The sequence below is a fragment of the Cavia porcellus genome, unplaced genomic scaffold (genome assembly GCF_034190915.1).
Source record: "Cavia porcellus strain 051 isolate PalLab524CR breed Dunkin Hartley unplaced genomic scaffold, mCavPor4.1 scaffold_32, whole genome shotgun sequence".
NCBI classification, from domain to species: Eukaryota; Metazoa; Chordata; class Mammalia; order Rodentia; family Caviidae; genus Cavia; species Cavia porcellus.
Genome location: NW_026947515.1, coordinates 23,654,947 through 23,668,687, shown reverse-complemented (window position 1 = coordinate 23,668,687; position 13,741 = coordinate 23,654,947). Strand labels below are relative to the sequence as shown.

Genomic DNA, 13,741 nt, shown 5'->3' with positions numbered 1-13,741 from the left:
TATGCAAGTGTACAGTTTTGTTTTCCCTGGCTGCCCTGGCTGAAACCTCCATATAGATTTTAATAGATACAAGAAGAGACCTTTGCTTTGATGTTAGCCATGGTGGTGTTTTTCCTTTTTATTTTTGTGCCCTTTACTAGGCTGAAGTGATTTATTTTTGGGACCGGTGATCGAACTCATGAGCTGGCCCTTGCCAGGCAGGTACTTATGCCTCAGCCCCAGAGGTGATTCTATTCCTAGTTTGTGGATGTTTTTATAGTGAAAAGGAGTTAATTTGTAAATGCTCCCACTGCATTAACATAGATGAACACGTTTCTTTCAGTCTATTAATATTGTTTTAGACTGATGTTTATGTTGAGCCAAACTTGCATTCCTGGACTTGGTCATGATGCATAGTGTTATCTGTATGCTCTGTTTAATGTGGTTTGTGAGGAATTTTATATCTATATACTGCTTCAGGATTGAGGACATAGCTCAGCAGCACAGCACCTGCCTGACAAGTGCGAGGTTGTGAGCTTGATCACTGGTACCAAAATATATATTCATATATATGTATATATATTCATAATTTTCTTGATTTATATCTTTTTTGTATAGGGGGGCAATACTTACTCCTAGAAGGAAGTAGGAATGATTCTGTCTTCTTTTACATGTTAGAAAATGTTTTGAAGGTTTAGTGATATTGCTTATTTTTATTTTATTTTATTTTTTGTCTTTTTCCTTTTTATGGGTACCGGGGATCGAACTCATGACTGCCTGCTTGCAAGGCAGGTGCTTATGCCACTGAGCTAAATCCCCAGCCCTGGTATTGCTTCTTTAATCCGTTGGCAGATTTCACCAGTGAAGCCATCTGATCATGAGATTCTCTTCATCCCACCAAAGAGAAAACAAAAGGCTCTTCTTCTGTGAGAAGTTTTGGTCAATAACTCAATCATTCTATTTAAATAGGTCTGTTCAAGGTTTTGTTGTTTCTTCAGTTTCTAGAACCATATCTATCATCTAGGTTATCTAAGTTATTGGCAAATAATTTTTTGGTTTTCCCTTATAATCCATTCCATTCTAATAATAATCCATTCCATATCAGTAATAATCCCACCCTTGTTTGAGACACAGTTTATTAGTTCAGACTGATCTTGAACTTGCTGTGATCCTCCTGCCCCAAAGTTCCAAGTGCTGGGATTGTAGACATGTGTCACCACACCCAGCCATGTCCCCTCCTTTGTTAATGATGTTTGCCCCCAAAACAGAGTCTTGCTATATAGTTAATGCTGGCCTTGAACTCACAGCTGTCTTTCTGCCTCAGCCTCCCAAGTGCTGGGATTATACCACCAAGCCCGGCACTGTTGATCTTTTACCACTGAGTTGTTTTGGTATCTAGAATACAATTTAGGGCTTCATGCTTGCCAGGCAGGCACTGGGCTCATAAGCTGCTAAGCTGTCTCCACAGGATCGTTGTTAAAAACTAATTTTTGGCAGTGTTGATTTTCTCTATTGTTTTTCAATTCTCTGTATCACCTTTTTCTGTTCTACTCTTTACTGTTTCTTTCTGCTATCTTTTTTTTTAAGTTTCTTGGATTTTTTTCCTTGTTTACTCAGAGCTTTATATTACTGATGAGAATTTTTAATATTTGCATGTGTGTGTATACCTTTCCTAAAGTGTTGGTGCTGGGTGTCTTCTTTCACAGTGATGTTGAGGTATTTCCTCATGTCTGTTATTTCTTCTTGACCTGTTAGTTGCTTATATATGCTTAATTTCTATATTTAGGAATTTACCAAACTTCTTCCTGTCATTGATCTGTGATTTCATCCCACCTTCTTTAGAGAACATATTTTGTGTACTAGTCCTTCTAAGTGTATTGAGACTCGAAGTAGGTGTGATGACACATGCTTGTAATCCCAGCATGGGAGGTTCAGCAATGAGGACTGCAACTTCAAGCACATGCTGGGGTACATAGCAAGCCTGGAGCTGATTGGTATTGCAGAGAGACCCTGCCTCAAAAGAAACAAAGAATGGATGGACACTTGACCTAGTCTATCTCAATAGACCTGGCTTAATAGTAAAAGGTCCCAAGGGTCTTGAGACACATGCATGTGGCACTCACAGGTCTTTTCAATGTGCCCTTAAGAAGACTGTGTTTCTTCTTGTTTTTACATTGTTGTTGGGAAATGTCCTATACAGGAATGTTAGGTTTGGTTGGCTTATAATAAAGGCTTCCTTATGGAGCAGTCACTTTTAGGGATTTTGTTTTTAGCCTCTTTTTTTTTTTTTTTTTTTTTTGGTTTTCTATCCACTTTTTTCCTACATTTTTTTCACTTTCTCTTTTCCACAGGATCTTTTACAGACATACAGAATCCCCAAAGGGAACACTGCTTTATGCATTTTAAGGTTTATTCATAGGTAATCAAAGAAAATGGTTTTTTAACCTATGAATCAGCTCCATACCAAAAAAAGAATATCAACTTTTTATGTAATTTCATGCATATTGAAAATACAGATAACTTTTATCCCATTGCATTTTTCAGAATTCTCAATAATAATCCTCTGACAACTATCGAAGATCCATCACTTTTTACATTACAAGCATTAAATTATCTGTAAGTATTGCCATAACCTTTAAGTCATAATATGACTTTGGCTCTTCTTGCTTCCTTCCAAGAATGGTACAGTATTGTACTTTGATCCTACAGGTCATAAGTTTAATTTTAATCAGGTTATTCACAAAGAGAAGGATTAAGATGTATAATGGGCAAGAGAGTCAGCAGGGATCGGGAGCACCACTGAGGAACACGGTAGACACGGATCACATCAGTGGATGCAGGAACACCATTACCCCAGGAAACATAGTGGCCTTGTTACTAAAAAGAACAACACAGTGAGAGATGTGAATGCAATATAAAAATGTGAAGTATGATGGTGACTGAAACACAGATGCAGCATCTACTATGCAATGCCAAGGTCATTCATTTGATGATGAAAACATTAAATTTGAATTTTTGCATGAAGACTTCTCTGGGATTATAGTTCATGTAAAGTTATGTGCTGGCTTGTTTCACTGGGAGGCAAAAGTGCAATAATAAGATATCCTTCAAATACCTGTTGAAGCACAGACTTTTGGCATTGGGCTTCCTCATTTCTGTCTGGCTTTCTTCTTCAGGGACTTGGGACAGACGCATGTGTCACTCACAGTACTGGAGAACATCCTCACGAAGTCTCTTGAATTGGAAAGACTGTAAGTTAGTTTTTTTCTCAGATCTGTTTCTCTTGGGTTCATTGTTGTTGCTAGGTTTGTTTTACTATTAAGTCAGGCTTATGGACGTGTGATTTCCATGTCACAAAACTCACATGTTTGAGGAGTTTGTGTGGTTATGTAGCCACCACCACACCCCTGCTGTAAAACATCTGGGTCACCTTCAGAAGGCAGCTCATGTCCTTCACAGCTGGTTCACTCTATCTATCACGGCTCCCAGAATCTGCCAGTCTTTATTTCTGCCCTGTACGTTTACATTTTCTGGAAGGTCTTATAAATGAAATCATGCAGTGTGCAGCCATTTGTGTTTGGCTATTATCCACTTAGGATAATCATTCATACATCCCACGTGCAGTCTATGGGAGTTCAAATGGCAGCTAGGCGTGGCGGCCCAGGCCTGTAATCCTAGCACCCAGGGAGACTGAGGCAGGAGGATGGCAAGTTCAAAGTCAGCCTGTGTATCTTACTGACAGTGTGACCCTGTCTCAAAATGAAAATGCATAAATACATGTAAAAGCTGGACAAAAAGAGAGGCTGGAGACAGCCCAGTGTGAATGCCCTCAGTGTAATCGCTAGTACCCCAATCAAAAACAAAGAAAAGAGTTACCACATCATCTTTACCTGATCCCTGCATTTCAGTCTATAAAAAAGGTAAGCCTTTTTAACACCATGTATGTGGATCTATCTCATTGTAGCTTAAGTGTGCATTTCTTTACTAGCTAAGCTAATGATGATTATCTTTATGAGTGCAGATATTATTTTTTAAGTACTTGGCCTTTCTTACTGAGCTATGACCTCCCCTTCCACATTTTTCATTTTGTTATTTTGAAGCAAGGTCTCACCATGGATTTATGTTGCCCAGACTGGGCCAAATTTACAAACATCCTACCTCAGTTTCCCAGAGCACTAGAGTAGAACAGAAATCTTAACTTTAAAAATTTTGATGAAATAGAATTTAGCAAGCTTTTGTTCTTTCAGGCCTTTTCTTGTCTTACCTAAGAAATCTTTGTTTTATGTGCCCATTGTTTAACCCATGGCTACGAGATTTTCTCACTTGCTTTCTTCCAGAATTGCGCTGTGTAACTCTAGTCATACTTAGGTCCGTGATTATTTTCAGAGGTGCTGGGGATTAAACCCTGGTGCTTGCACTAGCATTTTTTATTGGTAGTTTTGAGACAGGGTCTCACTAAGTTGCTGATCTACCTGGGCTGGGCTCCAATTGGTGATCCTCCTGCCTCAGCTTCTGAGTGTTAGGATTACAGGTAGGTTTATGATCTATTGTGAGTTAATTTTCATGCAGAGTGTGAAGTATATTACTGTACTACTGTATGTAGTGCCCTGTTTTGATGGTTTTTATACCACTGACTGCAACTTGAATTGTGCCATCCTCCTCCAATATAGCAAGCTAAATAGAAGCTCGCTTAGTAGTGAAGTAGTTGAGGGTTTGCAAGACACCTTTCATTTAGCAGTCTGCGCTCATTGTTTCTGTCAGGTCACCTCCTCAACTGACTTCCCACACTGCCAAACCCCTTGGTTTCTGCTCCAGGCTCGTCTTCCTCAACTTCCTGCAGCACCTGCTTCCCTTCCCACCCACATTAGCTAGACACCATCCTTTCCAGAGCCACTAGTAATTCATGGCTGCTTTCATCACGTAGTCATTGCTCCCTCATCCTCCTCTCCCTTCTGTATTTTGAGATACTATGGATCAAACCCAGGACTTGAGCACACTAGGCCAGCTCTCTCCCTCTGAGCCACTTCACCCCCACCGAGTCCTCCTTGACCTTTTGAATGCTCCAGTTGTCTAGATTTACCAAGTTTGATCTGTGTTATTAACCGCACAATATAGGTAGGGATAAACTGACTTTTTTGCCAAATGTCTCACATTTACCACTCGGAACCCAAGTTGTGAAAGGGACCTCACACATTGGAAGCTGAGTCCCACTTTTTTTTTTTTTTTTTTGGCTTTTTCATTTTTACCGGTACCAGGGATCGAACTCACGACTGCCTGCTTGCAAGGCAGGTGCTTATGCCACTGAGCTAAACCACCAGCCCCGATTCCCACTTTTTAGAAGCCGATGTACTTCCTGTGCACTCCCCACCCAGAGTGAGACTTACAAGTTGAAAGGAGATGCTTCTGAATGAAAGGACACATTCCTGTCACTCAGCACTAATCTCCAGGACCTTCATGTGAGGCCCACCACACGCACTGCTGAGCTTCCTTCTGTGGGGACCCCTCTCTCCCTCCTATTTACTCACAATATCCAAAAGCTGCAGTGGCTGTTGGCTTCCTACCCAGCCGCAAGGGCTGCCTCCAGCACTCCTTCCTGCTCCACACTGTGGAGCCTCGTCCTGCCTCTTTACCATTCAAGGAGCAGCTTTCCATTAACTCAGAACTCTGTGTCCTGTCTGCAGGATCTTACCGAGCAATATGGTCTGCTGCCTCTGCCAGTTTAAAAATGATATTGAAGTTGTCGACAAGACAGTCAAGCTGCACTGTGATAGCACATGTCTGACCAATGCCAAGCAGTGTTGTGAGTCTCAATTGCCTAATGATGCTTTCATGTTTCTTTTATTTGCTTTTTAATTTCTAAATAGTGATACAAAGGCTGTAAACTAATGATACAATTGGTTTGCACTTATAATGTGCAGTTATGTGCACTTATAATGTGCAGTGCAGCTTGTAAGCTGGTTTTTTATATATTAGGTCTCTATTCCTTCAACCTTAGGCAGGTGTACATCCGTTTTATCATCTTTTCGAAACTGTGTCAAGCCGTACTATTGTATTGGAGCCTGAGTTTCTGATTGCCTAACTACAAGTGCTTGTCTCTTCTAAGGGAATGCAGGGTTGTTCCATGCCCAGACTGTCCAAACCTGAGCTTATCATGAGTCTCAGATGACTCAGGTGCATTTAAGGATTTTTCCGTATGTCGGGTTTATTAGCTCTCACTTCATGCTTGCCACATGTGAGTGCTTTCACATCCAGAGAGCTTGAATACAGGGACAAATAATAAATAGTGGCACTACGTTTCTTATGCAAAAGAACTTTGCTTGGTTTCCAAAACAAATTTTTACCAATTACAGTATTCATTCTACCCTCAGAGGTGAGAAAAACAAGAATTTCTTGCCTCCATTTACAGATCAAGATCAGAGGTGTCAAGTGCTAGAGCCTCATGCCCAGCCCTCTGTCCGCAATTCTGGGTTCTCCAGAACCCATTTTCCTCTATGGTCATGATCCTTACCCCCTCCTCTGGTCCTCACCACCACCAGTCAATTAATTCTTCCAGAAGACAAATCAGTTACACGTTGAGCCCTTGACTTTCGTATGACAGTATTGTCAGGAGCTTTGGATGCTTAGAAATATTAGGACAGAAATAAAAGTAGGGAAAGCATCTGATCTGATAGAAGGGGCAGTTTCTCTTATACATTACCACCTTAAGTCATGTTTATACAGAAACTGCTGTTATTTTGTAGATTTGCTGTTCACTATTCCACAGAGGCAGACATACAACCAGGCAAATTAAAAATCTCTTATCCTACACTCTGGATCCCTGCTCTGATATAAGGAAGACTCGAGCAGTACAGTGTTTGGCTCTGTGTAGAAGAACCTTTTGTTATGGGACTGGACAGTGGCAGTGAACCTACCACACATGCATGGTTGTATTTTTCTCTTAAGACAAAAGACGTTCATAAGGAGTTGATTTTTCCCACCTAAAACCCCAGTATTCAGGTTTCATTGCAGGGTTGGCACTTGGCCATGAGTAAGTGGGTTAGGGTGCGGTTTGGCACTTTTTCTCTGGATGTTTGCCATCACGGTGCTAGGACACATGGAAGCAGGGACCAAGTGAAGGCACTGGGCACACAGGTGGAGCAGATGTATCCAGAAAAGACCTGTAGGCAGAAGGAGTGGGGCTTTTACATGTCTGCCTTTTTGTCCTAAGAGGACTGTCCTTCATCATGGTCATCCGAGCATAGTGAGGTAGCAACTGACCAGGTGGGGTGAGGAAGACCTGTGCTGCCTCTGCTGCTACATTGTGACATTATGGTGTTTTGGGTCCTGCGTGGGTATGCATAGAAGGTCTGCAGAGAAGCCTGCTGAGTGGGCAAGTACTTGTCAGGATGTGGCCTTTAGTGAGTACCAATCATTTGGCTAAGTTAAGTTGCTGTATTACACACTATGGAATGTTCTCAAAAAGTAGTCTCGTTAGCAAGAGAGGTCATTTTCTCTTTCTGTTGGGTTTTTGTAAGTTTAAGTTTGGATTTCTTTTTGTCTTGTCCACATGGCACTGAAATAGTTGCTGACCTCTCCCTTCTTTGACTGGTGTGTACAGCTGTGGGCCAGTAAAAAGCTGGGTGTCTATCATTCTGCCCTAACTGAGAGCAATGTCTTCTTTTCTGACAGTGGGAGACACATCCATAGTGATCTCCCAAGAATCCTTCATGAAAGCGTTACAAGCCCGGAAGAGGAGCACCAGCACCCAGCTGAATATTGAATCTGAAATGTCATCTTCACAGGAAAGTGTGACCAACCCAGTGGGCTTTACAAAAGAGCAGCTCGATATGAATGATGAAAGTGACATCATCAGTGCACTAAACTACATACTGCCTTATTTCTCCAAGGAAAATCTAGAAGGCATAGAGGCAACATTATTACCATTCATTCAGCTGCTTTTTTCAAAAGTCCAAGAGGACGCTAATCCCTTAGGTGACTTGAACCACAACAGGAGAAACTCTTTTCAACCTGCACGCAACAATTTACGTTTCACAAATAAGATGAAGAAGCTGTATCTTCTTCAAAAATTGCTGGAGGAAGGTAACCAGGAAAAAAACAATGAGGTAAAAAAGGAAGAGAAAATTCCTATGCTGCTACAGCCTAGCCATTTTCGTCCCAAATTCAGAGGCCAAATCTTTCCAAAAAAATCGGAAAATGCTGAAGCACCAGAAAACAGCCTGGCAGCAGTTGGGCATGGAAGGAAAACACTTCAGAGAGTAAAGAGAGAACTTGCGGAGAACACAAGAAAAGCTGTGTCTTCTTCAGAAAATGGCGTTTTTATTTTAGAGCATGCAAACTCTATAGTTAAAACCATGGGGGGGAATAAGCCAATCATACATTCTGGAAAAGTTCACCGTTTTCACAAAATTCACTCACGTGTGGCCCACAGAACACAGGAGACCAAGCTGAGTGAAAACCTGAGAAAGGAAAGCACACGCAGTACACTACTGCTTGCAAAGAGGCCTCCATTCCCAGCAGTGAAGAGTCACACCAGCTCCCCTTCACAACAGGTGCTCTCACCTTCAAGAGACCCGAGTATTCGGGAGAATCCTGTGTCAGAATTATATGTGCCTTTAGAGCCTTCAGTAGAAAGCACCTCTGTAGAAAACCCTGCTACAGATGAAGATTTTCAAGCAGTGGATTTTGGAGGGTATGTTAGTGTGCCAGAAAGATCTGTATCTGAAAAAACTCAGAAGGATCCTTTGGCCAAAGAGACTGCTGCGACTACACCCGACCTCACACCAGCTGTGAGGCAGGCCAGGGAGGCACGATGGCAACAACCCAACACGGGGACTGACTCACTCCCCAGGGACTTCACCTCCACACTGCTGTCAGGTGATCAGTTTGAAACTTACCGAGACCAGCAGCTGGGGCTCCTCATCCCCAACAATAACATCAGAAGGCTGATTTCTCAGGTCAGCAGGATCGTAAAAATGGACTGCTCTGAGGCCCACACGCAGCTGGCCTGTGCCAAGCTCGTCTCTAGGACGGGCCTCCTGATGAAGCTACTCAGTGAAGAGCAAAAAGTCCATGTGGCCAAGGCCCTGTGGGATGCAGAGGATCAGAAGAGTGAGAAGGACACCACTGAGAACACAGCAGAGAGCGACCACAAGGACCAGAAGTCAAGAGAGGTGAGGAGGTCTACCGAGCTGAGGGGCCACCATGAGGTGCACAAGCAGGGCCTGCTGGTCTGTATTTTGTCCTGGCCACGTAACTTTGGCCAGGATGGCACTCTCCACCCTGCTCCATGAGAGAAGGAGATGTCCTAACACACAAGATAAACAAAGCAAGAGAAGGACGTGCACTATAATAAGATTTGTAACACATCCCGTTTGATGTGCTTTTAAGAATCTCTAAGCTACTCAGAAGAATTGGATTTAAATAGACAGCTGTCATCCTTGTTATGTCTTTGTTACCCAACTAAAATTATCTTTTTTTTTTTTAGCTTACAAAAGTTCCACAACGTGACTATTACAAACTGATCTTGCCATTATCTTTCATGGGAGTGATGATTTTGATGGTAATTTTCTGCGTAATTAAGGTAAGGATAAAAATTGATTCAGGTTTCCTGAATGCATCTTGTCTTTGTATGATTCAGAACCATGAACAGAAAACCCAGGCCATGTTGCCCTTTCCTCCTGGACATTCCTCTGTAGTTTAGTTTAGTTTCTTTGTTGTTGTTGCTGTTTTGTAACAGGGATCAAACTTGGGACCTCACACTTACAGACAAGTACCTGCACCACTGAGCTAAATCCCCAGTGCCGTTCCATGTTAGTAACTCAGGTTGAAATAGTCTTTCTCTTTTACTTTAATATGATTTTCAGGTATGAGGATTGGTTTATCTTTTGAGATGGTGCCTTGCTGACCTTGAGCTCATTATGTAACCCAGGCTGGGCTCAAATTCACAGTGACCCTCCTGCCTCAGCCTCTGGAATGCCTGGTGTTCTCCAGGGATTTTTAAAGGAACTCCACTCCCGAAAGATCTCTGACGAGCTAAAACCAAGACAACAGGTCACTTGGGTACCTGGACAAGTTAATTTGATGGGCAAACGATGCCATGAAAGAAAATTTCCCCAACCCCAAACTACCATGTCGACAGTTTGATGTCCTCACTGATCTCATGCTCGCCATGCTCAAGCAGCTGTCATCACTCTAGGGAGAAGGGACAGCGCCACAAGACAGAAGTCTGTCTTCCACATTCTTTAGCTTTGACAGCTGCTGCTGTCTCCAGTGTGCGAGGCATTGTCTAATAGGTCCAGGTATAGCCCTGCCGCTGAGGCTTCTGTCAGGTCTCCCACAGCAGGTCCTGTTTAGAGCAGCCTCTTCCAGAGCTTGCCCCTGTTTGCTTTTTGCCTCATTATGTAATAGTTTATTATTTTACTTTTCATCTGATAGATTATTAAAGCGTAATTTCATAGTCTGACAAACTTTACTCTCCTTTTCCAACTAAATAAAGTATCCCTAATTTACATTTCCCACAGTTGTGGCAGCCTTCTGCCCCGGCCCCTCTCCATGCCTTAGTCATACCATCCCATTCCTTTATTTGCCTGTGCTCTGTCTATAAAGAATCCTTGTACTTCACCCTGCTTGTGGAAGTCTCACGAATGTGCTGAAAGCCAACTCAAGCTCGTCCTCCTTCATGCAGTCTTTCCTGGATGCGCTAGTTCTCCTGAGCCAGTCCCCTCTTAAGAGACTCATGTCCATTTCTCCTACCACGAGAATAGAAATATGCTACACAGGTTTTTGAAAGAGGGGCATCTAAGAGTGAAACACAAAGGTCAGCATGGAAAAAAGCTGGGTGTGGCGGTAAACACCTGTAAGCGCAGCATTTGGGAGACTGAGGCAAGAGGACTGCTACAAGTTCATGGGCAGCCCGTGCTACATAGCTCAGGGTCAGCCTGGACTACCGAGGTGCTGCCTCTGGGTCAGAACTATTTCTTGTGAGGTCGGGGCATTCTGATTTGGGGTCGGTCTTGTGAGACTGATGAGATAAGATTGCTCCAAAAGGAAGGAGTGAGTTCTCTTTTGGTGAGAGCAGACACTAAAATCTGAGCCCCAGAAGCAGGGCCAACATGGGGTAGGATGCTCGCAATCCAGTTGCAACAAAATCATGGAAGGAATTCAGTGCATTAACTGAGACACCACTCTAAAAGGCTGGTGAAGAGGTGCCACATGGCACCAATCCCAGCACTCTGGGAAGCTGAGGCAGGAGGATTCAAATTTCAAGTGCAGCCTGGGCAATTTACTGGTTTACTAAGACTTGTCTCAAAAAAATAAACCACCAAAAAATAAAAACACAAAATCTTGTGTGGGCTCAGTGCTGGGTGGAAGAGCCAGGGGAAAGCAGAGGTCCTGTCTGTCCATCTGTCTATCTACCTACCTGCCTACCTATCTATTTCATTGCAGAAGTCATGAGTTCAGTCCCTATTACTGGATAAAAAAATGTTTCTGCTTCATGCAAGACTCTTAAGGTGCTTTTGCAAAGTCAGTGAACTATGACTAGTAGGGTAGAATTCCATCTCTAGGAAAGTTCTCATCACACAGAATATCTCAGACTAAAATTAATAAAAGGAGTGAATGAAAATCGAGAGATAGAGGTGGATTCTCAACACTTTTTTTCCCCAAAACAGATGCGTTGTCATAGAAGAGCTTTACCAGACGTTGAAAAGGCCTCAAGGTAAATATGAGTCTGCCGATTTTTATTTATTTATTTTTTATGTATTTACTTTTTGTCTTTTTGAGATAGGGTCTCACTGTGCAGTTCAGACTTGAGCTCACTTTGTAGCCCAGGCTGGTCTCAAACTTGCAACCATCACCCTGCCTCGCCTCCCCAGTGATGGGATTACAGGCATGCATCACCATGCTCAGTTAGAGGACCTTTAAATGAGAAACTCATTACTAGCACTGGAGGAAAACCTAGAACTCAGCTATTTAAATCCCTGGATCTCTCAGAGCAGAGCCCACCTGGAGCAGAATAACCCTTCATTCCTGAGGTCTCATGTGGCTCCAAAGAAGCTGAGATGGGCCGGACAAGTAGGGAGGGACCTGCTGTCACCAGGCATCCCATACTGAGGGTAGAGGTGGCAGGTTGGGGTAGGCCTACTTCTGTGGTGGAGAGGCCTTTTGGGACTGCACAGGAAGCCCAGGTGCTAGGCAGGAGCTGGTGCAAGATGGAGTCCCTCCATCCTTCCTTGGAGGGGCGGAAGCTCATCTTCTCATGCTTCCGCTTCCCTTGTGAGCCTCCTCAGTTCTTTTACTCAAAATAACAGTGTGCGTCCAGGCTGGGCCAGGTGCAGAGGTCTCCCCCAGAGACCTCCTGAGGCCCTTGGTAACAGATGGAGCCTCAGAAAGTCCAGCATTGTGGAACTGTTTGCAAAACTCCAGGCCTAGTTTGAACTTGCCTATTTTGAGCATGGGGCAAGGTACAGGTTTTGTCCTAAAGAGACCTGAAGTGGGCATGCAGACTGAGACATGACAATGCAAATCACTCACTAATTGTCTTGCACGTATGTTTTCCCACAAGGGGCTTTTCTCCACATTGGCATGGAAGCTGCAAAGCAGAACAAATGAAAGAGGTAAACTGGAGAAGTGCTCAATGCTGGGGTGGAAGGGGCAGGGGAAAGCAGAGGTCCTAAGTCCCTTTCTGTTTTACAGAAGGCTGGTACTAGGTTTTATAGCCTACTTTTGCTCAGGGATATATACAGACCCATCAGTACCTCCCTGTCTTAGTTACTTTATGCTCGTGGCTGAGACAAAATACCTGATGCCCAAGTTGGGAAAGGAAAAGTTTATTTCTTACAGTTTTTGGAGGTTTCAGTCCACACTCAGTTGGATCCAAGACAGGCAAGCATGGCTGGGCTGCAGTTCATGGCGGCCGCCTACAGCAAACTCGAACCAGCAAAGAGAAAGACACACTTTCTTCCTGCCATTACATCACATCCTGGCTCCACCCCATGTGGATGGAGCACTGACACCATCAATCCAAGCACTATACAATGAACCATCACAAATGAACAATGCAAACTCATGAGGCCTGGGGGACACAAACATAAATCATGACACTCCCAAATGAGAAGAATGGAAGCCAAGCTACATGATGAATCCTCTGAGGAGGATGAGATTTTCACAAACCCTACCCTGTAAATGCCTTGGGATGACTTAAGGTTCTTGTCTAAAATGAGGGGGCAGGGAAAGTTTCACTGCCTTGGTATTGTTCTCCAGGTACCTGTGTGAAGTCATCATAGAAGGAGGGCTCACAGAGTCGAAGATCAAAGATGACTAAGCCCTTCTGGCTTCAGCAGTGATTGTAAATAGTTTGCCATAATAAATTACCTACTGTTTTATATACATTTTATATTTTTTATATAACTTTTAGCTATATGGTGAGAAATTAAATTGCAAGTAGTTAAGTATGTGCATGCACAGAACAAGAGCAGAGGCAAAAAACGGTTGGGGTAAAGCTTGGATCCTTTGTGGCTGTCATGCTTCCAGGAGAGGCAGCGTGGTGGCCTCTCACCCTCATCACCCAACACAGTCAGCCTCTGCAACCAAAAGCACATTCTCCACAAGCAGGGCGGATTCTCAGTCAAATCGCTATTGTTCTCATGCACTCTCCTGTGCTTTAGGAGAAGCAGTTACACAGTGGTGTAGGGGAGCACACCCCTCTAACCCCAGCACTCTGGGAGGGGGAAGCAAGAGGATCACAAGTTTGAGCCCAACCTGG

At 43.3% G+C, this 13,741-nt stretch overlaps 2 protein-coding genes across 3 annotated transcripts in view; one reads left to right on the top strand and one right to left on the bottom strand.

Moving 5' to 3' along the window:
• Positions 1–2,451: 2,451 nt before the first annotated feature.
• The window catches only part of LOC101788353 (uncharacterized), a 153,696-nt gene continuing 142,406 nt past the window's right edge, over positions 2,452–13,741 (bottom strand). The window contains exon 20 of the mRNA XM_063241850.1: positions 2,452–3,213. The gene's annotated coding sequence lies outside the window, so the exon portion shown is untranslated. The remainder of the gene's footprint in view (positions 3,214–13,741) is intronic.
• Positions 5,486–13,363, top strand: LOC101788760 (leucine-rich repeat-containing protein 37A3-like). 2 transcript variants are annotated; one of them, XM_063241846.1, is made up of 6 exons: positions 5,486–5,779; positions 7,648–9,149; positions 9,464–9,559; positions 11,649–11,695; positions 12,542–12,593; positions 13,240–13,363. In XM_063241846.1, exons 1-6 carry the CDS (start codon positions 5,677–5,679, stop codon positions 13,249–13,251), a joined length of 1,812 nt encoding a protein of 603 aa, XP_063097916.1. In that variant the 5' UTR covers positions 5,486–5,676; the 3' UTR covers positions 13,252–13,363. The 2 variants fall into 2 exon arrangements, with proteins under 2 accessions (XP_063097916.1, XP_013007358.2); XM_013151904.3 differs by having other exon boundaries at positions 12,542–13,363.